Consider the following 21872-nt stretch of genomic DNA (forward strand, 5'->3'; position numbering starts at 1 on the left):
GGTGTGTCCCCCCCCAACACCGCGCTGCGGGAACAGGAGGAGGAGGAGGAGGAGGAGGAGGATGAAGGCGCTGGGCCCCCCCCGGCAGGGCCGTAAGTGCCGAGACCAGGGTGAGGGGGGGGCCGCTGGGGGGGGGGGGGGCCTCCTGTCCCTGGCTGGGGGGGGGCGGCTCCTCTCCGGGGGGGGGGGGCTGTGTCCTTGGGGGGGGGGGGGGCTCTGCCCCGAGCAGTCCTGGGGGGCCAGCAAGGAGCTCGGGGGGGGGTCCCAGAGCTGGGGGGGGGAGGTGGGGAGGTCCCGGAGCCGGTGCCGTCACCTCCGCGCGTGGTGCTGCGGGCTTCTTCTTGCGGGGGGGGGGGGGGGGGGGGGGGGGAACAGAGGGGCGGTCCCCTGTCCTGTGTCCCCCCCCCCCCCCCCGCTCACAGGCGCAGGTTGGGGACCACCTTGGTGACGTCGTGGAAGAAGGGGTGGCGCAGCGCCGCCTTGGCCGAGATGCGCTTGTTGGGGTCGTAGTGCAGCATTTGCTGCGGGCCGGGGAAGAAAAACAGGGGGGGGGGGGGACCGGTGTGAGGCTCTCCGGCCCCCCCCAGGTGCCCCCCACCCCCCTCAGGGGCTTGGGGAGGGGGGCTCACCGCCAGCAGCTTGTGGCCGTCCTCGTCCAGCGGCGGCACCAGCTTGCCCAAATCCTGGCGCGCCCAGCGGGGGAAGGTGGGCTTGTAGTCGGGCAGCGCGGTGACGCCGGGCCAGGCGGCCTCGTCCGGCGTGCCCAGCGTGCGGAAGATGCGGAAGAGCTGGTCGATCTCCGAGTCCCCCGGGAACAGCGCGCGCCGCATCACCTGCGGGGTCCGGGGTAGGGGGGGGGGGGGGCACCGGGGTCAGCGCGGGGGTGCTCGGTGCCGGGGGAGGTCGGGTTTAGGGTGTGGGGACCCCGCGGGGCAGGGATCAAACGGCCCCGTGACCGGGCCCCGTGACGCGGCGCCGGGGGCTCACATGATGCCGGTTGGTTGTGTCCGTCCGTCCGTTCCCCCGCCCCGGCACCCACAGAGCCCCCTTTGTGCCCCGGTGACCGCGGCGGGCGCCGGCCCCTGCGCGTGGAAAATGTTGGGGGTGGGATGGGGAAACCCTGGGGGGGGTGCAGCGGGGTGGGAAAAGGGGGGCTGGGGGGGGCCTGGGATAAGTCCTGGGGGTCCCTTGGGGGTCCCTTGGATATGTCCTGGGGGTCCTTGGGGGGTTCCTGGGGTGTCCCCAGGGTAGGTCCTGGGGGACCCTGGAGTAGGTCCTGGGGGACGCTGGGGTGTCCCTGGGGTGCCCCTGGGGTAGGTCCTGGGGGTCTCCAGGGTGTCCCAAGGGTGCCACCACAAAGCCCGCTGGGTGTCCCCAGGGCACGTCCAGGTTTGTCTGCAGGGCGTCCCCAGACCAGGCCGTTGGTGTCCCCAGGGTGCCACCAGGGCTTGGGGGTGTCCCCCAGGGTGCCCCTTTGGTGTCCTCGGGGGGCATCCTGGGTGTCCCTGGGCTGTCACCAGTGCCTGGGGTGTCCCCAGGGTGCCACCACGGTGCCCCCTTGGCGCCCCCAGGGCACATCCCCACTGCCCCAGGGCGCCCCCGAGGTGCCACCGGGACACGACCTCGACGTGGGGACACCCAGGGGTGGCAGCTGCCGCCACTGGGGGGGGGTCGTGACCCTGCTCCCCCCCACCCCCCCAATCAGCCGCGGCCCCCCCCAGCCCCCCCCCCCTCACCATCTCGGCGAAGATGCAGCCCAGGCTCCAGATGTCCACGGCGGTCGAGTAGTACTTGCAGCCCAGCAGGATTTCGGGCGGCCGGGTACCAGAGGGTCACCACCTGGGGTGGTAGGGGGGGGACAGGGGGGCGCGGTGGGCATGCAGCCAAGCCCTCCCCCTCCCCTTGCGTCCCCCCCCCCAATTCCCCACGCCCACCTCGTGCGTGTAGGTGCGCAGGGGCACCCCGAAGGCGCGGGCCAGCCCGAAGTCGGCCAGCTTGATGGCGCCGTCGGCGTTGATGAGCAGGTTCTGGGGCTTGAGGTCGCGGTGCAGCACGCGGTGCGCGTGGCAGAAGGCCAGGCCCTGCAGCAGCTGGAACAGGTAGCTCTGCGGGGGGCCGGGGGGGGGGGGTCAGCGCCTGCCCCTGACCCCCACCCCCCCACCCCGAGCCCCCCCCCACCCCGCACACCTTGATGAGGGGCAGGGCGATGCCGAGGGAGGAGTCGTCCATGAACTTCTTCAGGTCCTGGTGCAGGAACTCGAAGACCAGGTACAGCTTGTTCTCCGTGTGGATCACGTCCAGCAGCCTGGGGGGGGGCGGGGGGGGGGGGGCCTGGGCTGGCACTGCCACCCCCCCCCCAACAGCCAGACCCCAGCACCGCCCCCCCCCCCCCCAGCACTGCCCCGTACAGCCCTCCAGACCCTGGTACTGCCACCCCCCCCCCGACCCCCCCGTCCTGTCCCCCCGCAGCCTCCAGCCCTTGGTACTTACCCCCCCCCCCCCCAAATCCCAGACCCCCCCCACTGCCTCCCCCCATTCCCCAGACCCCCGGTATTGCCCCCCCCCCCAGCCCCCAGCCCCCCCATTGTCCCCCCCCAGCCCCCAGCCCCCCAGTACTGATCCCCCACAGCCTCCTGCCCCCCCCCCTGCCCCCCCACAGCCCCCAGAACCCCAGAACTGCCCCCCCCGGATCCCAGACCTCCCCCCCCTCAGCCAGGGACCCACTGGGGCACCTGCCCCCCCCCCCCCTCCACATCCCACCCCCCTCGGTGCCCCCCCTTTCAACACCACCCCCCTCCCCTGGTTCCCCCCTCCCCAATACCTCCCCCCCCCCACCCCGGCGTTTCCTCCCCCCACGGTTCCTCCACCTCCCCGGTCCCCTCCCCGGTCCCGCCCCCCCCCCGGTTCCCCCCCCCCCCCCGCTGACTTGACGATGTTGGGGTGCTTGAGCTCCTTCAGCAGCGAGATCTCCCGGATGGGCCGTGCTGGGGACGCCCTCGGTCTCCCTGCGGGGGCAGCCGGGCTGAGCCCCCCCCCCCGGTGCCGGTAACCAACCCCCCCCCCCCCGGTGCCGGTGCCCCCCGCTCACGTGTCCAGGCGGATCTTTTTTGAGCGCCACCACCTTCCCCCGTGACCTTGTTCCGGGCCTTGTAGACGACGCCGTAGGTGCCCTCCCCGATCTTCTCCACCTTCTGGAAGTTCTCCATGGGCGGCCCCGGGGGGGGGAAACCCCGGGGGGGGGGGGGGGGGGGGCGCTCCCGGCGGTCCCGGGCCCGGCGCGGAACGATCGCGGCCGCCGCTTCCCCGCGGCGCGCCACAAGGCGGGCCGGCCCCGCCCCCGCCTCTTCCCGCCTTCCGCCGGCCACGCCCCCCGCGCCGCCCCATTGGCCGAGCGGGCGGGCGGCGCGGGAGATCCCTTAAAGGGGCCGGCGCCGGCCGCGGGGGGGCGCTGCCCACGGAGCGGGTCCTCGCGGGTGGGGCCCGGCCGCGTCCCCCCCGGCACCGCGGTTGGGCTCGGGGTCGCCCCCGGTCCTGTGCGCGCGGTGCCGGGCGTGCCCGCAGTGCCACGGGCACAGCGTCAGGTACACGGCGCCACGGACGCGGTGCCGCAGGCACGGCCCCACGGGCGTGGCATCACACCACGATCCCGCGGACACAACGCCACGGGCACGGTGTCACGCACGTGGTCCTGCGGGCACGGCGTCACACGCACGACCCCACGGGCACGGTGTCACACACGTGGTCCTGCGGGCACGGCGTCACACGCACGGCCCCACGGACCACGGTGTCACACACGTGGTCCTACGGGCACGGCGTCACACGCACGACCCCACGGGCACGGTGTCACATACGTGGTCCTGCGGACACGGCGTCACACGCACGGGCCCCACGGACACGGTGTCACATACGTGGTCCTGCGGACACGGCGTCACACGCACGACCCCCACGGGCACGGTGTCACGCACGTGGTCCCCCAGACACTGGGTCACAGGCGCAGACCCCATACGAACGGTCCCCCAGACACCGTGTCACACACACGGTCCCACGGACACGGTCCCACGGACACGGCCCCACACACGTGGGTGCCACATGGGCGCTCTTAGGACCCCAAGGTCCTGCCCCGGGCTGTGCTGGGGACAGACCTGCAATGCCCCCCAAAGCAGACGGGTGTCCCATGGGGATGTGCCACATCCCATGGGGGACTTGGGGGCCGCGTCCCAGCTTCCCCGCTGCACCCAGCACCTGGCTGGGAACCGCGGTGCCACAAACGTGGGGGCAGCAAGCGGCTGCAGGGCGAGGGGAGAAGCTGCCCCGAGCCCCCAGAGGGGTCCCATCCTGCCCCAAGCCCCTGCTGCCCGGACGGAGCCAGGTCCAGGAGCGTGTGGACCAGGCCGGGAGGGAGCATGGGGGCTGCGGACACACACGTGTGCACACGCATGCACACACGCGCACACACGTGCCCACCCGCAGCCCCGCCGGGGCCGTCCCGCAGGGAGGGGGCTATGCAAAGGAGACCCCTTCTTATCCCCCCGCTGCCGCTGCCTTCGCCTCTCCCGGGAGCCCGAGCGCAAGGAGGCGAGAAGAGAGCGGCCGGAGCATGCGGGTTGCACGGGGCCATTGCGCTGCTGGGGGCCCTCCTGGCCCTGGCCACGGCGCAGCACCGTAAGCGGGGCTGGGGGCTGCGGCTGCCGGCTGCGGCTGCCGGGGCCCCGATGGGAGCGGGGGTCTCTATGGGGTGCTCCCGGCTGCGAGAGGCAGCCCCTGGTACCCCGGGGACCCCCGAGCAGGGAGGGGATGGAGGGGTTGGTGCTGGGAGCCTGCTGGAGTGGGAGCAGGATCAGCCCCCGCTGCCCCCCGGGGTGGGGTCTGCACCGGGGCGCGCCCCCCCCTGCCAGCACGGGGGTCCCGTCCCTCTGCATGGGGGCTCCCCCGGGACAGGGGCTGCTCAGGGGATCCCCGTCCTCGTGTGTCCCCACGGGGTCCCCACGCTGCAGCGGACGGGGCTGAGATGGGGGCCGGGGGCTGCCCACCCCCGAGCGGGGGGCACGGGGGAGCGCTCGCCCCATGCTGCGGCCGGCTCAGCTGAGAGTCACATGAAGGGGCTTTGGGCAGCGCCCAGCGCCATGTGATGGGCTTTGCCCCGCACCGCAGCCTGAGTCCGTCACGTGTCCCCTGGGGCTCCAAAAGAGGACCCAGCCGGGAGCCCCGGGGGTGCCACGCGCGTCCTTGGCCCTTCTCCTCCCGCAGGAGCCGGTGGCCGGAGCCGCGGCCGGAGCCAGACGTGGAGCGGGCGACCGGCAGCGTTCCGGAGCTGGGACTCGGGGCTGTACCGGCCGTGGCAGGAGGGGACGGCGCGGCAGAGGGACTGCTGGCGAGGTGGGTACGGGGGGGGGGGCACGGGGACGCTGCCTGCGGCGCCAGTCCCTGAACCACCCCAAACTGGTGCCCAACAGGCGGCGACATCACCTTCGACATCAGCAACGACGCCCCCACCATGGCGGGCGCCAAGGCCACCTTCTCCATCGCCCTGCGCTTCCCCAGCACGCAGACGGCGCTGCCCGACGGCCGCGTGGTGTGGAGCCAGAACTGCACCGTCAACGGTCAGCGCCCGCCTGACGCCCCCTGCCCCGTCCCTGGTGGGGGCCGTGGCCACCCCCGTGCCACGCTCAGCCTCTGGTCCCCGCAGGCACCCGCGTCACGCAGGGCGACCCCGTCTTCCCGGAGCAGCTGGCCGAGGGCTCGGACGGCGTCTTCCCCGACGGGCAGCCCTTTCCCCGCAGCGCCTGGGGCAAGCGCGGAAAATTCGTCTACGTGTGGTGGACGTGGGGTGAGGCCGGCACCGTGTCCCCGCTCCCCCGTACCGCGGCGTCCCCGCGGCTGGCGCCTGAGCCGTGCCGTCCCCGCAGGGCGCTACTGGCAGGTGGTGGACGGCGCCGCGTCCCAGCTGACGGTGGGGACGGACGGGGTGGCCCTGGGCTCCTACACCATGGAGGTGGTCGTCTACCACTACCGCGGCCGCCAGAAGTTTGTCCCCATCGGCCGCGCCAGCTCCCAGTTCAGCATCACAGGTAGGCGCCGGGCATGGGGCAGGGATGACGGCGACGCGGCGGCACCGGCGGCGGCCGAGCTGACGGCGCCTGCGCGCCCCCAGACCAGGTGCCCTTGGCGGTGGACGTGGCGCAGGTGCAGGCGGCGGGCGGCAGGCGCTTCGTGCGCAACCACCCCGTGGCCTTCAGCGTGCGGCTGCACGACCCCAGCCGCTACCTGCGTGACGCCGACATCTCCTACTCGTGGGACTTCGGGGACCAGAGCGGCACCCTCATCTCCCGCAGCGCCGTCGTCACCCACACCTACCTGCAGGCCGGGTCCTTCGCCGCCCGCCTGGTGCTGCAGGCGGCCATCCCGCTCAGCACCTGCGGCACCTCCGTGCCCCCCGTCGTGGACCCCACCACCGGGCTGGCGCCCTCGGGGGGACCCACGGCCACGCAGCCAGCGGGTCCCACCGCCGGCACCGCTACGGCATCTGGCACCGCTGCGGCACCGGGCACTGCTGCAGGGTCCGGCACTGCCGCAGCACCTGGAACCGCTGTGGCACCCGGCACCTCAGCACCCGCAGGTTCTGGGGAGCCACCAGAGTCCACGGCGGCATCAGTGGCTGCGCCTTTGGATCCTGCTGCTACCGAGCCCGTCCCTGTCCTGGTGCTCAGCACCGCGGCGGCCGGCGCAGCAGCCGCTACGGACCCTGCTGCCACCACCGCAGACCCCCTGCTCCTTGCCTCTGTGTCCCCAGCTGGGGACGTGCTGGGCACCGCGGCCCCCACGGCTGCGGGGGGAACCGTGGCTGCAGGTGGGTGCTGCCCCCGTGGGGCAGGGCGGGTTGGGCCACGTCCTGGGGGTCCTACGAGGGGGACAGCTCGGTCCCTTCCTGCCCTTCCCCAGCCGCTTCTCTGCCTGGGTCCCCTGCAGGCGCGGTGACGGCTGGGGACACGGCTGGGGACACGGCTGGGGACACGGCTGCAGCCACAGCTGGGGACGTGGTGACAGCCACAGCTGGAGCAACGGCTGGGGGCACAGCTGAATCCGTAGCTGAGGCCACAGTGGGAGCGACAGCGGGAGTGACAGCAGGAGCCACAGCAGGAGCCACGGATGGAGCCACGGATGGAGCCACGGCCACCCCCGGCGAGCCCCTGGTGCTGGTGAAGCGCCAGGCGCCCGCGGCTGGGCCCACAGGCTGCGTCCTGTACCGCTACGGCACCTTCTCCACCCAGCTCGACATCGTCCGTGAGTGCCGGGGACCGGGGAGGGGACCCCGAGGGGCCGGCCCTGCTCTGACTCCGCGTCCCCTTGCAGAGGGCGTCGAGAGCGTGGCCATCGTGCAGGTGGTGCCCGTGGAGCCCGTGGGCAGCGGGAACAGCGTGGAGCTGACGGTGACGTGCGAGGGGAGGTGAGGGCAGCTGGGGGCCGGGGCTGGAGTTGGGGACGGCGTGGGGACAACGCACCGGAGCTGGGGACGGTGCCAGGGCTGGGGACGGCTCGGGGGTGATGAATGGGACCCAGGTTAGCGGCTGGGAACAGGGTGGGGACCTTGGTCTGGAGCTGGGAATGGGGTGGGGGACCCTGGGGTGCAGCTGGGGACCGGGTGGGGACCACACCCCAGCCACGGGGATGGGGTCAGCTCGGACACGATGCCCTGGAGCTGGGGCGGCGTGGGGACCGCGATCACGAGCTGGGGCCGGCTTGGAGGCAGCGCCCAGGGCTGGCGCGGGGCCGAGGGGCGCAAGCTGGGGGGGGGGGGCAGCGCAGGACCCACGCTGTGGGGCCGTGATGGGTGCCTGGGGGGGCGGGGGGGGCCCTGCTGACCCCTTCCCCGACCCCCCCTCCGGCAGCCTGCCCGAGGAGGTGTGCACCGTGGTGGCGGATGCCGAGTGCCAGATGGCGCAGACGCGGACGTGCTCGGCCGTGGCGCCGGCGCCCGGCTGCCAGCTGCTGCTGCGCCAGGACTTCAACCAGTCCGGCCTCTACTGCCTCAACGTCTCCCTGGCCAACGGCAACGGCCTGGCCGTGGCCAGCACTCGCGTGGCCGTCGGAGGTGGGACCGGGGCTGGGGATTTGGGGTGGGGGGTGGGGGGGGAGGCGGCAGGGTTTGGGGGGGGTCGGGGGTCGGGGATGCTCAGCTGCTTCTGCCCCAGGCGCAGCCCCGGCCGCCGGCAGGACCACGCTCACCGTGGGGCTGGTGCTGATCGCCGCCGCCCTGGGCACCGCCGCCTACACCTACCGGTGAGCCTGGCCGGGGGGGGGCACCAGAAAATGGGGAGGGGACACCAATATGGGGGGCTCACCCCCCCCCGTGCTAACCCCTTCTCTGCCCCACAGCCGAGTGAAGTACAGCCTGCTGCTGGCCGCGGCCCCCCCGGCCCCCTGCCCCCGGGGCTGGCTGCCCCCCGGTGCCACCCTCCGCCTACTGCTGCGCCAGGTTTTTGGGGGGGCCCCCAGCGGCGAGAGCAGCCCCCTGCTCGGCGCCAACGCCGTGTAGGGGCTGCGGGGATCCACGCCCCCCCCCCCCAACCACTACGCCCCCCCACCTGGCCCGAGCCCCCAGGACCCGGGGGGGGTCCGCGTGCCCCCGGTGACATGAATAAAGGCTCAGCTCAGCCCCTGCTTTGTCTGGTTGCATGGGGGGGGGGGCGGGGGGGCCAGGGCTGAGCCCCCCAGGAGAGGCACAGCCCAGCGCCCGTCTCGCCGCCGGCTTTATTACTGCAAGAGGCACTTGAAATGCGGGGCTGGGGGGGGGGGGGGTAATAAATAGGGCACAGGGGGGAGCCCAGCAGGGTGGGGGCTCCAGCTGGGGCGGCACACAGGGATGTTGGGGGGGGGGGGCATGGTGCAGCCCCCCTCCAACTGCCCCTGGGGGGTCCGTCCAGCTGCCCCCACCCCGGAGCACCCTGTGGGTGTAATATGGGGGGGGGGGGCAGCGTGGTGCCTGCCCCTGGTCAGGCCTTTGGTCCATGGCCCCCGCCTGGGGCGCAGCGCAGGAGGTGGAGGGGGGGGGGGGGGCTCCGGCCCCCTCAGGCCTCCACGGGGCCCTTCTTGAGGCCGAAGAAGCTGGAGGAGCGCGGCGGGGGGGCCATCAGCATCGGCGCCTGGTTCTTGTGGGTGATCTTGATCTGCGAGCGAGAGGACGAGGGCTGGGCTCGGGGGGGGGAGCTCAGAGGGGGTGGGGGGGCTCGGAGGGGGGGGGGTCAAAGGGGACTGGGGAGGGCTCAGAGGGGGCTGGGGGGACTAGCACCACGGGGAGGGGGGGCACGCACGGTGCAGGGTGGCTGCATCCAGGGCTCTCCATCGATCTGCATGGGGAGGGGCTTCAGCGTCCTGCAAGAAGCAGACCCCCCCCCCCCCCCCGGCCTCGGTTAGCACCCAAGCCCCCGGCCCCCGCGGGGCACAGCCCGCGCCCCCCCCCCCCAGCCCCCTCGGCTCACCGCAGGGTGATCTCGGAGCACTTGGCCAGCCGCGTGCCCGCGCTCTTCAGCCCCGTGTAGATCTGCCCCATCTCCAGCACCCCCTCCAGCCCCACCACCTCCAGCCGCTGGTCGCTCAGGTCTGGGGGGGGGGGGGGGGCGGGGGGGTCAGGACAGCGCCAGCCCCGGGGTGTGGGGGGGACGTCCTCGCACCCCCAGACCCCCCCCTCACACACGCACCCTGCACGCAGGTCTTGAGGGTCTCGGCGTCGGTGATGGCCGGGGGCTGCTCGGCACCGGGCGCCCTCCTCGCCTCGCCCAGCGGCCGCTTGGTCTCGCCCCAGAGGTTGGAGCCTCCGTGCATGCTGGGGATGTTGAGCACCGCCACCCCCGCCAGCGCTCCCCGCAGCTCCAGGGGGGTCCCGCAGCACTGGGGGGGGGGGGCGGGGGGGACACACACAGACAGACATCAGGGCAGGGCGGCGGGGGGGACAGCACGGTGCCGCGGGGCCGGGGCTCACCTCGATGCTCAGGCACTCCTTGAGCTTCTTGCAGGTGGCGAAGAGGGTCTCGGAGGTGGCGAACTCCAGGTACCACAGCTTGTTCTTCATCCTGGGGGGGGGGGCACGGCACGTTTGGGGTGGGGGGGGTGGGGGGGCACGTTTTGGGGATCGGCACGTTTGGGGCCCGCCCCGCTGCGCCCACCTGCTGTTGAACTTCTCGGGGTACTTCTCCCGCATGACGTGGAAGCGGTGCGCGATGGACGCGTCCTGGGGGGGGGCACAGAGCACGGAGCAGGGGGGTTGTGAGGCCGTGCCCCCCCCCCGCCCCAAAACCCCCTGCTCCCCCCCCCAAACGCACCACCCCGATGGAGAAGTAGTTGTTGATGATCTCGTAGGGCACCGGGTCGCCCGCCTCGGCGGGGCTGGCGGGCAGCACCCGCAGGTGCCAGCGGTCCATCTGCACCACGCTGCTGCCCTCGATGTCCTTCAGGATCTTCACCAGGTTCTCCCCGTCGTAGCCTGGGGGGGGGGGGGGCACGGTAGGGACAGCGGGGGGGGGGGGAGAGGGACGGGCACACGGGGCCCCCCCTCGCGCCCCCTGCTCACCTCCGCCCCAGCGCAGGCACCGGGCCAGGTCGTTGCCGGTCCCCAGGGGCAGCACGGCCACGGGGGGCCGCCGGGGCAGGTTGGCCTTGTCTGCGAGGAGAAGCACGGTCAGAAAGGGTGGGGGGGTGTTGGGGGGGTTTGAGGGGGGGTCCCAGGCACGTATGACCCCCCCCGGGTGGGGCCGGACCCACCGATGGCATCCAGGATCCAGCCCACGGTGCCATCCCCGCCGCACACCAGGACGCGGAAATCCGGCACGTCGCGGAAGAAATTGAGGCTGGGGGGAGAGAAGGGGGGATTTAGGGATGGGGGGGGGGGGGGTCAGGACAGGGCTGCCCCCCCCCCTCCCCGGCACTCACCGCAGCCCCCTCCTCACCCGGGGTTGGGTCCTCCTTGCTGCAGGTTGTAGACCTGCCGCGGGTTCAGCAGGTACTGGAGCTTACGGAGCACCCTGCGGGAGAGGGGCGCTGGGCTGGGGGGGGGCCAGGGGGGCCGCCCCCCCCCCCTTCTCCTTTTTTTTGGGGGGTGGGGGGGTCCGGGGTGAGCCCAGCGCCCCCCAGCCCCTCACCTCTCCCCCTGCTTCCCTCCGCTCTTGGGGTTGACGAAGACGAGGAGCGGGTGGGTGTCGGGCACGGGGCTGACCTGCGGGGTGGGGGGGGTGAGACGTAGACATGGGGGCGGGGGGGGCACGCAGATATTCGGGGGGGGGGGGGGGCGCACATGGATATTTTGGGGGGGGGGGGCACTGCTCACCCGCAGCGCCTGTCCCTCGGGGGTGGTGAAGACCTGGGGTCCCTCCTCTCCCGGCGTCCCGCTCCCGTCCTTCTGGCTGTTCTGCCGCTCCTGCGAGCGCCGGGGGGGGGGTCACGGCCGCGTCCCCACCCAGAAGCGCCCCCCCCCCCCCCCCCCCCAGCCCCCCAAATCCCCCCCCCCCCAGCCCTGCGCTCACCAGCACCACGGGGTAGATGGCGGAGGGGGGCAGGATGTGGTCCCGCAGCAGCCCGCAGTCGCAGGCGGGGGGCACGGCGGCCAGGCACTCCTCGTGGATCTGGGGGCACGGCGCGGGGTCGGGACCACCTTCGGCCGCCCTGTGCCCCCCCCCCCCCCATCCCCCCCCCGTGCCCCCCCCCCCCCACCTTGAGGTGGCACCAGACGCAGTGCAGCCCCGTCAGGCTCTGGAAGCTCCGGATCTTCTTCTGGCACCGGCCGCACTTGCTGGCCTCGCAGCCGCCCTTCACCCAGACGTGGGCCTGGACCTGGGGGGCAGCAGGGGGGGGGGTGTGTGGGTGGACAGACGGACGGGGGGTGGTTCGGACAGACAGACGGACGGCAAGGCGGTCAGATAAACACAGGGAGCGACAGAAGAGCGGACGGACAGACGGGGACAAGCGGACCGACGGACGAGTGGAAGGCGAGACGGGCGGCCAGGGCGGGCGGAGCGACGGACAACGGGTGAGCGGGCAGGGCGAGGGACGGACGGACAGACGGACGGATGGACGGACGGGACGGGCGGACGGACAGATGGATGGACGGGATGGACGGACGGACAGATGGGATGGACGGACAGACGGACGGATGGACAGACGGACGGATGGACAGACGGACGGATGGACGGACGGGACGGGCGGACGGACAGATGGATGGACGGGATGGACGGACGGACAGATGGGATGGACGGACAGACGGACGGATGGACAGACGGACGGATGGACAGACGGACGGATGGACGGACGGACGGACGGACGGATGGACGGACGGACAGATGGATGGATGGACGGACAGACGGATGGACGGACGGACAGATGTACGGATGGATGGACAGATGGACGGACGGATGGACGGACGGATGGACGGATGGACGGACGGATGGACGGATGGGATGGATGGACGGACGGATGGGACGGATGGACGGACAGGATGGACGGATGGGATGGACGGACAGACGGACGGATGGACGGACAGACGGATGGATGGACAGACGGACGGATGGATGGACGGGATGGACGGATGGACAGATGGGATGGACGGATGGACGGACGGATGGACAGACGGACGGATGGACGGACAAACGGATGGATGGACGGACGGATGGACAGACGGACGGATGGATGGATGGACGGACAGATGGACGGACAGATGGACGGACGGGATGGACGGACAAATGGACGGGATGGACAAACGGATGGATGGACGGACAGACGGACGGATGGACAGTCGGATGGACAAACGGACAGATGGACAGACGGACGGGTGGACGGACGGGATGGACGGACAAATGGACGGATGGACGGAGAGACGGACGGACAGTCGGATGGACAGACGGACAGATGGACAGACGGACGGGTGGACGGACGGGATGGACGGACGGGCGGACAGATGGACAGACGGGCGGGTGGACAGACGGACGGACAGCCGGACGGACGGACAGATGGATGGATGGACGGACAGCCGGACGGACGGACGGGCGGCACTCACGCCGGCCTCCTTGCGGGACTTGGCGTAGGTGCTGATGCAGCTGGGGGGCGCCTTGCGGGCGCAGCGCTCGTGGACCGTGAACTTGCAGACTGGGGGCGGGGCCAAATGGGGGTGGGCGGGGCGTAACGAGGCACCGCCCACCGTCTGGCCCCACCCGCCAGCCAATCACGCCACCGCCGCCTCCAGCCGGGCGCCAATCGGCTTTCGAGGTGGGTGGGGCTCACGTCGTGGCTCCGCCCCCAGAAGTGGGCGGGGCCTCGCGCACAGCTGGAGGGGGCGGGGCCTCCCGCCACAGCTGGGGCTGAGCAGTGGGGCTGGGCCCGGCCCGGATCACCCCGCGCCCCCCCCCCGTCCCGGCCCCATCCCAGCACCTCCCGGTCCCTGTCCCCATCCCGTCCCCACCCCAGTCCTGTCCCCGTCCTGTCCCCGTCAGGTCCCTGTCCCCTTCCCTGTCCCATCCCTGTCCCCATCAGGTCCCTGTCCCCATCCCATGCCAGTCTTGTCCCCATCAGGTCCCCGCCCCATCCCCACCCCATCCCCATCCCCCAACCATCCCTGTCCCCCCTGCACCACTGTCCCATCCCCGTCCCCATCCTACCCCCATCAGGTCCCTGTCCCCATCCCAACCCTGTCCCCGTAAGTCCCCGTCCCATCCCCACCCCCATCCCCCAACCATCCCTGTCTCCACCGCACCCCTGTCCTGTCCCCGTCCCCATCCCTGTCCTGTCCCCATCCCATCCCCGTCCCCATCCCGTCCCCGCCCCCATCCCGTCCCCGCCCTCATCCTGTCCCCATCCCGTCCCCACCCCAGTCCTGTCCCCGTCAGGTCCCTGTCCCCATCCCGTCCCCATCCTACCCCCATCAGGTCCCTGTCCCCATCCCTATCCCATCTCTGTCCCCATCCCGTCCCCACCCCAGTCCTGTCCCCGTCCTGTCCCCATCAGGTCCCTGTCCCCATCCCTGTCCCATCCCTGTCCCCATCAGGTCCCTGTCCCCATCCCGTCCCAGTCTTGTCCCCATCAGGTCCCCATCCCATCCCCATCCCATCCCCATCCCCATCCCCATCCCCATCCCCATCCCCATCCCCATCCCCATCCCATCCCCGTCCCATCCCCATCCCCCAACCATCCCTGTCCCCCCTGCACCACTGTCCCATCCCCGTCCCCATCCTACCCCCATCAGGTCCCTGTCCCCATCCCAACCCTGTCCCCGTAAGTCCCCGTCCCATCCCCACCCCCATCCCACAACCATCCCTGTCCCCACCGCACCCCTGTCCTGTCCCCGTCCCCATCCCTGTCCTGTCCCCATCCCTGTCCCGTCCCCACCCCGTCCCCACCCCGCTCACAGGTGCAGCACAGCCCCTGCTTGCGCAGCCCGACCAGCAGCGTCTCGCACACGTTGCAGTACACGGGGCGGTTGAAGTGCTTCAGGCGCCACATGTGCTGCCCGTCGTCCTTCATGTGCTGGGGACAGCCGGAGGTGGGGGGAGGTGTCAGAGGGGGCCGGGGCGGGGGGGTCCCGGCACAGCCTCCCCCCGCCCACGCCCCCACTCACCACCTCCAGGCCCAGCAGCACCAGCAGCGGGATGTTGGTGACGCCGCCGCGCAGCCACTCGGCCAGCGACACCGTCCCGCTGCCGTCGTAGTCGATCTCCCGCATCATCTCCTGCAGGATCTGGGGGGGGGGGACGGGGACACAAGGGCTGAGGGGGGTGGGGGGAGATGTGAGGGGTCGGGGGGGGGGGCCGTGACCCCAGCCCCGCTCACCGGCTTCAGCTCCGTGACGTCCCAGTCCAGGTACTGGGCCACCCGCATCATCTGGGTGATGATCCGCTCCACCTCCTGCGGCGCCGAGCGTCAGGAAGGGGCCCGGGGGGAACCCGTCCTGTGCCCCCCCCCGATCCCCCATCACTCACTGAGCTGTCCAGGAGCCCGTTCCCGTCCTTGTCATAGAGCTTGAAGGTGACTGGGGGGGGAGGGGGGGGCACAAGGGGGTGAGATGGGGGCAGCCCCCCCAGCCCTCCCCCCGCAGGCTCCCCCCACTCACACTCCAGCTTGTCCTCGGGGCGCCCGCCCTCCAGCAGCGAGAAGTAGCAGGAGACGTCGTTAACGCAGACGAGGCCGCTGCCTGCCGGGACAGACGGTGCTGAGCGGCGCTGAGCCCCGTGGGCCCTCCCGGTGGCCCCTCCTGTCCCCCATCCCCGTCCCCCCCCCATCCCTCACCCGGCTGCCCGGGGGCCGTGCTCTGGAAGGACATGAAGAGATGGCGGCACAGCGCCTCGGGGACGTCGGTCGCCTCCAGGTAGCTCTGCAGGAACAGCCTGAAGCCCTCGAAGTCCACGCACTGGGAGGGGGGGGGCACAGAGGGGTTGAGGAAGCGCCGGGGGGGGCAGCGTGCGGCCCCTGGCCCCCCACCGGGACCCACCTCTCCCTGCAGGTGCTGGGACAGGGCCCCGTCGCCGTAGAAGTCCCGCAGCACGTCCTGCACCTTCTTGCTGCTGTCTGGGGGCAGAGGCGCGTGCGAGACCGCTCCGGGGCGCGCACGCGCGGACGAGGCACGGGGGTGCCCATGCGCCCATGGGTGCTCACGCACGCAGCCCCATCCCGGTGCACGCGCACGCGGCCGGCCCATGCGCGCAAAGCCACCGCCACGCGTGCGAAGCTGCCCCCAACACGCGCACGCGGGGGTGCTGCACCCGACGCCATGCCCCCCCCCCGCCCCCATCCCCGTCCCCCCCCCCCCAACTCACAGTCCAGGTACTTCTGGAGGTGGGCGAACTCCTCGGGGCTCAGCGTGCCCCACTCCGGGCTCTCCTCCATGGCTGCCGGCTGGCGGGCGCTGCCTGCGGGGCGAGGGCTGCAGTGGGGGCACAGCGGGGGCCCCCCCCTTCCACCCCCCCGCCCGCCGCCCCACCATTTGCCCCAGCACAGCCCCATGGGGGGAGCAGATGGGGGGGGTTCAACCGCAGCGTGGGGACGGCCGAGCGCCGAGCAGGGGACGGCCACCGGCTTCGAGCCACCGCCGCCGCAGCCGGGGGGGGGGGACGACGACGATGAGCACGAGGGGTGGTACCGGCCGCCCCCCCACCCCACCCCGGCCACAGCCCCAGGGCTGAGCATCGCCTCGCCTCGCCGGCCGCAGCTCCCCGGCCTCGCAAAGCCACCCCCCCCCCCCCGGGCCCTCCCCACCCCGCCGTGGCCATTACTAATTCATGGCGGCAGCTGGCTCCAGGCGCCGGCACGGCGGGCGCTGGCACTGCGGGGAGGGCGCGCGGGCGGCCGGGTGCCACCGTGGGCGGGAGCGGGGGCACGTGGGCGGCAGCGCCTGGGCATGTGCGTGTGCCCCCCCCACCCCCAAAAAAAACAACCCGTGGGCAGCCGCTTCCCCAGCGCCCCCCAACAGCGGGCACGCGGGGCAGGCAGGCGGGCGCAGACGCTTGCACCCGCACCGCCTCCGCACCCCTGGGCCGCGTGCGGCCCGCTGCTGGGCGCGCATCCGGCTCCTGCGCTCGCCCACGGGCGCTGCTCACCCATGGGTGCCGCTCGCCGGCGGGTGACACCCGCCCACGGGCGCTGCTCATCCGTGGGTGCTGCTCGGCCACGGGCGCACGCTCGCCCACGGGTGTTGCTCGCACGCAGGTGCCGCTCGCCCAAGGGTGCACACTCACCCACGGGTGCCACCCACCCACGGGCCCCCCCCCAGCCCCACGCCCGCGCCGCCCGTGAGCGGCCCAGCCGCGGCGGCGCCGTCCCCGAGGGCGAGGGCTGAGCTTTGCACCCTGCGTGGCACCGGGGAGCAGGCGGCAAGCGGTGCCCGGGCAGGGCCGGTGATGGCGGCCCCCGCCCCGCGCCGGGCTGGGGGCGATGGAGGGGGGCACGCACGGCACCCCCCACCCCAAAACCCCCCAGATGGGACCCAAACGCGGGCCAAACGTCCCCGCCTGTAGCACCCTTGGGTGCGTCACGATGCTTTCCGGGCCCCCATCTGTCCCCCCCCCCCCTCCCCAGCATCGGACCCCCCCCCGGGGAGCCCCGAGGCCGGGCGCAGCCCCCGGGACCCCCCCGGCGCAGCGGCCGCTTCCCTTATTTAGTAACGGGCACGGAGCGGGGCCGCGGGGGGGCCGCGGGGTTGGGCTGGGGCAGCCCCCCCGAAAGGCCCCTCCCCGGCCACCGGCAGCCCCGGGCTGCGCCCCCCCCGCTCCTCCTCCCGGTGCCACCGCCGGGAGTAACGGGGCCGCTCGCGCCCGGGGCTGGGCGGCTGCTGCCCGGGGGGGGGGGACACCGGGGGGCGCCCCCAGCCCGTCCCGGTGCCGGCGCCGCACCGGGTCCCGCCGTCGGTCCCGTAGGGGGCGGCACCGAGCGCCGGGACGGCTCCGGGGCGCGCAGGTGGGAGGCGGCGGCGCCCGGCACCGGGGCGGGCGGGGCCGGGATGCACGGCGGGGTCCCCCCCCCGGCCCGGCCGGGCCTTTCGGTTCCGCCGCGCACCGCCCGGTGCCCGGTTGCCTCCTCCCGCCGCTCCCGGGAGCCCCGGTGGGGGCGGCGGGACGGGATCGGGACCGGCACCGGAGCTTGGAGTCCCGGAACCCGCCGCGCCCGGGGGCTGCGCCGAGAGCAAGGGGGCCGGGAACGGGGCCGGGAACGGGGCCGGGAACGGCGGCACCGGGCGCCGCTCCCCGGGGCCGCAGCCGGGGCCGTGCCCAGCCGGCGCCGCTTCCTTCCCGTTCCTCGCCCGGTGCCGCCGTTCCCCGCCCGGTGCTCGCGGGCGGCCCTGTTCCCGGCCCGGTTCCGCCCGGTTCCCGTCAGCGCGATGCCGTGCGGGTCCCCCCGGGCGGGGGCGGCGCATCCCGGTACCGGTGCCGGTCCCCCCGCGTCCCGCCCGGTCCCCGCCCATCCCGCCGGTGTCCCCGCCCGCCCCGTCGGTGCCGGTGCCGGTACCTGCCGGGGCCGGGCTGGGGTCAGGTCCCGCCGCCGCCGCCGCTCAGCCCCGTCCCGGTGCCCGCGCTCCCGCCGCGGCCCGGCCCCGCTGACATCACGGCCCGGCGGGGCGGGGCGGGGCGGCACCGGGCGCACGTGCGGCGGGGGGGGGAGGACAACCGGGGGGGGGGGGACCCCCGGAACCCCACGGTCCCGGGGGAGCGGCGCGGCGGGGCGCGGTGCCCTCCACCCGCGGCCGCCGTCGTTCGCTGCCGACTCCGTGCGGGCCCCCCGGTGCCCTCCCGGTGCCCCCCCCCGGTGTCCGCCTTCGGGGCGCACCTGCCCCGCCCGCTCCCGTGGGCTGCGGCCCCGGCGCTTCCTTCCTGGGACCCGCAGGGTGTTGGGGGGACCGGGGGGCACCGGGGGGGGGGGGGGGGGACCGGAGGGGGGGGACCGGACCGCGGCGCCCCCGGGGGCGGGCGGAGGGAGGCGGCCCCGGGGGGGGGGGGGGGGGAGGGGGGGGAACCGGGGAAATCCCCGCGGCACCGCGGGGGCGGGCGGCGTCGCATCCTGCCTGCCCCGGGGCGGGGGTGGGGGGGGTGGCGGGGGCAACGGGCACGGCCCCCCCATCCCTCCGCGCCCCCCCCCCCCCGGTACTGCTCCCCGCCCCCAGCCCCGCCGCCGTTATCGCGGGTTGAAATCGCGGGCGGCGGTGGCGGTTTTGGGGCGCTGCCGGGTGAACCTCAGGGGCCTGCGGGCACGGGGGGGTGGGGGGGGGCCGGGCCCGGTTCCCCTCCCCCCCCTCGCCTCCCCCCGTCACGGCGGGGCGGGGCCCGGCCCCCCCCGGGGGCCTCCCCCGGGGGCCTCCCCCGAACGGGGCGCGGCGCCTTTAAAAACAAAATGGCGGCGGCGCCGCCCGCCCTCCCCTCCCCCTCCCTTCCCCCCCGCCGCCGCCGCCGCCGCCGCGGCCACTTCCGGGGGGCGGGGCCCGGGGGCCGGAAGTGTGTCGCGCTCGCAAGATGGCGACTCCCTATGTGACTGACGAGACCGGTGAGTGCGGCCCGGCCCGGCCCGGCCCGGCGCGGGGGGGCCCGCTGCTCCCCGCCGCACCGCACCCGGGGGCCCGCTGCCGGCCCCGCCGCCCTCCCCCGGCCCCGCGGGGCTGGGCCCTGCCCTTCCCCCCGGCCCGGTACCGGCTGCACGGGTGCCCCTAGTGCGGCATCGGCACCGGGGGGGCACCGGAGGGGGCTCACGGTGGGCTACTGGGATGGGGGGGAGGGACGGGGGGCTGCCGGGGTAGGGGAGGGTCCCGGTGGGCTCCCGACACGGGATGGGGGGCCCGGGGGGCTCTTGGGGCTGGGGGCCCGGGGGGTTCCCGGGGCACGGGGGGTGCCCGAGGGGCTCCCGGGGCGTGCCCGAGGGGCTCCCGGGGCCGGGGGGTGGGGAATGGGGGGCTCCCGCCCCGGGGGCTGGGGGACCGGGGGCCTCCTGAGGCCAGGGGGTGGGGGGACCGGGGGTCTCCCGGGCTGGGGGCTGGGGGACCGGGGGGCTCCTGGAGCACGGGGGGGTCCCGGGGGGCTCCCGGTGGGCTCCCGGGCCCCCAACCGATGGTGCTGTCCCCCCGCAGGGAAGTACATCGCCTCCACGCAGCGCCCCGACGGCACCTGGCGGAAGCAGCGGCGGGTGAAGGAGGGCTACGTGCCGCAGGAGGAGGTCCCGGTGTAAGTGGGGCACGGCGGGGGGGTACCGGGGGGTGGTGGTGGGGGTCCCGGGGTGGGGGTCCCCGTGCGGAGGTGCCATACCGTGCCCTGACCCCCGTCCCCGGAGAGCGCGGCGAAGCCAGGAGCCCCCAGCCCCCCCCCCCCCGGCGCGCCCCAGCCGGGTTACGTCTCGGGGTCTCGGTCTCTTTCCAGGTGCCCGAGCAATTCTGACCCCCCCCCTTAGCCCGTAAGCCGCGCGCTGAGGGTACGTATCCGGCCGCCCGCGGGGCTGGCTGCGCCGCGAGGAGGCCCCCGAGGAGCCGGGGGTGGCGGCGGCGCGGTGGCGGAGCGCAGAAACGGGGCGGCGGCGGGCTGGAGGCGCCGAGGTTTGCGGCTCGGCGGCGGCGGCGCCGTCAGCGCTTCTCCTTCCGCGCAGGTACGAGAACAAGTACGTGAAGTTCTTCAAGAGCAAACCCGAGCTGCCCCCGGGGCTGAGCCTGGAGGCCGCCGCGCCGCCCGGCAAGCAGCCCGGCAAGGCGGAGGGCGGGGAGACGGGACTGTCCAAGGCGGCCAAAAGGAACTTGAAACGCAAGGAGAAGAGGAAGCAGCAGCAGGAGAAAGGGGAGCGGGAGACGGACGAACTGATCCAGGCGCTGGAGAAGGTCTCCCTCGGGGGGGGGGACGCGCGAGCGGCCGCGCCGCAGCCGGCCTGCGGCGCCCAGGGCCCCGCCGACGGCGAAGCGGCGGCCTCGGAGAAAGCCAAGAAGATCAAGAACCTGCGGAAGAAGCTGCGGCAGGTGGAGGAGCTGCAGCAGCGGCTCGACTCCGGCGAGATCAAGCAGCCGACCAAAGAGCAGCTGGAGAAGCTGGGCCGGCGGAAAGCGCTGGAGGAGGAGCTGCGGGACCTGGAGCTGGACTTGTAAGGGGCGGGCGGGCGGGCGGGGGGGCGCGGGGCCGGCCGGGGGGCGCGCGGCGGGCACGGGGCGCACGAGGGCCGAGCGCCAGGCCCCTCGGGCGCGGGGTTTGTTTTGTTCCGGTGTTTGTTTTTTTTTCTTCAGAACAGTTTTTTTGTTGTTTTTTTTTGTTTGTTTGTTTTTGTTTTAATTTCCCAGCTATCGGTGTCAGAAATCCGGCGACTGCCAGATACCCCTCTCCTTTTTTTTTAATTTTACCGGGGGGGGGGCGGGCGGGCAGGGCCGGTGCTGCGGGCGGGGCGGGGGCCGTGGCTCTTCCTTTCCTCCCCCCCCAGCCCCTCGCGTGCTGTGTTGCCGCCTCCCCCTCTGTTTTTAAACGCCACGCAATAATAAAATCGCAGCAGTGACGCGGCGCCGGGGAGCGGGCTCTGCCTTTCCCTGCTCACAGCCCCTCACGGCGGGGGGGGGGGGGGGGAAGCAGGGGGGCTCTTCCTCATCCTCCTCATCCTCACATCCTCATCTTCCCCCGCGCAGCCCCGGCGTCATCGTCGGGGCCTCGCGGCGGGACAGAGCCGCCTTTGTGTCCTGCGAGGCGGTGTCGCAGCGGGGGCGCCCGGCCCCCTCGGCTGGCCCCCCCGTGCCCTATTTCCCCGGGTGATGCTGGCAGCGGGGCCGGAGCTGGCGGCGGCCCCCCCGTGCTTGCCTCCAGCCGCTCCTCGGGGACAAGGACAGCGCCAGCAGCGCCGCACACGGAGCCCGCTGCCCCCCCCCGCCCCGGGACGTGTTGAGAGGCGTCCCGCGGCCCTGGCCCCCCCTGGGAAGGGGCAGTGGGATGGGGATGGTGCCCTCCCGACCCCGGGCTGTGCCCCCCCCCCCAGGGAATGGGGGTTCCCCCCCCCCAGGGAATGGGGCTGTGTTCGAAGCAATCCTGCGAGGGGCTGGGCGGGGGGGGGGGGCCGCGATGCTGGGGCGGTGCCAGTTCACCACGGTCAGTTCTGGGGCTGGGGAGGGTGTGTGGGGGGCTGGGTGGTTTAAGGTCGGCGCTGCTGGGGGCTCCTGGAGCATCAGGACGGGGATGTGGGGGCTGGGGGGCGCCGGGGGGGCCGTGGCAGGGCGGGCGTCAGCGTGCACGGAGCTGCCGGGACGAGCGCTGGGCAGAGGGGGAGCCCCGGGGGGGGTGCTCGCAGTGCTCGCTCCCCCCAGTTTTTCAAAGGTGGGGCCGCAGGGGGGTCCCTGCTGTCCGTGACCCCCCCCCGGAAGGCGACAAGGTGCAGCCGTACCACGGGGTTTGTCCAGAGCCCTGCAC

General features: G+C 74.0%; 4 protein-coding genes across 4 annotated transcripts; 2 read left to right on the plus strand and 2 right to left on the minus strand.

The window, feature by feature from the left end:
• Positions 1-370: 370 nt before the first annotated feature.
• LOC308184143 (cyclin-dependent kinase 2-like) lies at positions 371-3294 on the minus strand. The gene is given in 11 exon segments (XM_080570958.1): positions 371-521; positions 630-833; positions 1737-1820; positions 1822-1839; positions 1935-2105; positions 2188-2305; positions 2927-2976; positions 2978-3005; positions 3089-3108; positions 3110-3121; positions 3123-3294. Coding segments are annotated over 11 exon segments (894 nt in total). The 5' UTR covers positions 3207-3294; the 3' UTR covers positions 371-416.
• A 1052-nt stretch (positions 3295-4346) lies between these two features.
• Positions 4347-8652, plus strand: PMEL (premelanosome protein). Its single transcript, XM_080570922.1, has 11 exons — positions 4347-4662; positions 5248-5376; positions 5454-5600; positions 5687-5827; positions 5907-6068; positions 6152-6847; positions 6967-7281; positions 7351-7444; positions 7887-8089; positions 8190-8277; positions 8374-8652. Exons 1-11 carry the CDS (start codon positions 4404-4406, stop codon positions 8531-8533), a joined length of 2394 nt encoding a protein of 797 aa, XP_080427048.1. The 5' UTR covers positions 4347-4403; the 3' UTR covers positions 8534-8652.
• A 7-nt stretch (positions 8653-8659) lies between these two features.
• Positions 8660-18269, minus strand: DGKA (diacylglycerol kinase alpha). Its single transcript, XM_080570923.1, has 24 exons — positions 17974-18269; positions 15789-15881; positions 15464-15540; positions 15262-15382; positions 15086-15166; positions 14955-15004; positions 14806-14880; positions 14594-14713; positions 14385-14502; positions 13040-13128; positions 11701-11820; positions 11514-11612; positions 11318-11407; positions 11133-11206; positions 10941-11015; positions 10756-10841; positions 10565-10654; positions 10317-10477; positions 10161-10225; positions 9977-10067; positions 9696-9885; positions 9477-9597; positions 9309-9369; positions 8660-9164 (listed from the first exon to the last, which is right to left on the minus strand). Exons 2-24 carry the CDS (start codon positions 15856-15858, stop codon positions 9066-9068), a joined length of 2223 nt encoding a protein of 740 aa, XP_080427049.1. The 5' UTR covers positions 15859-15881; positions 17974-18269; the 3' UTR covers positions 8660-9065.
• A 588-nt stretch (positions 18270-18857) lies between these two features.
• PYM1 (PYM homolog 1, exon junction complex associated factor) lies at positions 18858-21053 on the plus strand. Its single transcript, XM_080570975.1, has 3 exons — positions 18858-19002; positions 19580-19673; positions 20089-21053. Exons 1-3 carry the CDS (start codon positions 18972-18974, stop codon positions 20573-20575), a joined length of 612 nt encoding a protein of 203 aa, XP_080427101.1. The 5' UTR covers positions 18858-18971; the 3' UTR covers positions 20576-21053.
• Positions 21054-21872: the final 819 nt, after the last annotated feature.

The sequence above is a fragment of the Anser brachyrhynchus genome (genome assembly GCF_964034855.1).
Source record: "Anser brachyrhynchus genome assembly, chromosome: 29".
Lineage (NCBI taxonomy): Eukaryota > Metazoa > Chordata > Aves > Anseriformes > Anatidae > Anser > Anser brachyrhynchus.

Excerpts from the sequence above, each read along its gene's own strand:
- PMEL (XM_080570922.1), top strand. The coding sequence starts at position 4,404 with ATGGGGGCTGCGGACACACACGTGTGCACACGCATGCACACACGCGCA. Across the intron at positions 7,445-7,886 it reads ACGGTGACGTGCGAGGGGAG|CCTGCCCGAGGAGGTGTGCA; the intron begins GTGAGGGCAGCT and ends CCCCTCCGGCAG. Across the intron at positions 8,278-8,373 it reads ACCGCCGCCTACACCTACCG|CCGAGTGAAGTACAGCCTGC; the intron begins GTGAGCCTGGCC and ends TCTGCCCCACAG.
- DGKA (XM_080570923.1), bottom strand. The coding sequence starts at position 15,858 with ATGGAGGAGAGCCCGGAGTGGGGCACGCTGAGCCCCGAGGAGTTCGCC. Across the intron at positions 15,383-15,463 it reads CCCAGCACCTGCAGGGAGAG|TGCGTGGACTTCGAGGGCTT; the intron begins GTGGGTCCCGGT and ends CCCCCCTCCCAG. Across the intron at positions 14,881-14,954 it reads ACGGGCTCCTGGACAGCTCA|GAGGTGGAGCGGATCATCAC; the intron begins GTGAGTGATGGG and ends TCGGCGCCGCAG.
- PYM1 (XM_080570975.1), top strand. The coding sequence starts at position 18,972 with ATGGCGACTCCCTATGTGACTGACGAGACCG. Across the intron at positions 19,003-19,579 it reads CTATGTGACTGACGAGACCG|GGAAGTACATCGCCTCCACG; the intron begins GTGAGTGCGGCC and ends GTCCCCCCGCAG. Across the intron at positions 19,674-20,088 it reads CCGCAGGAGGAGGTCCCGGT|GTACGAGAACAAGTACGTGA; the intron begins GTAAGTGGGGCA and ends CCTTCCGCGCAG.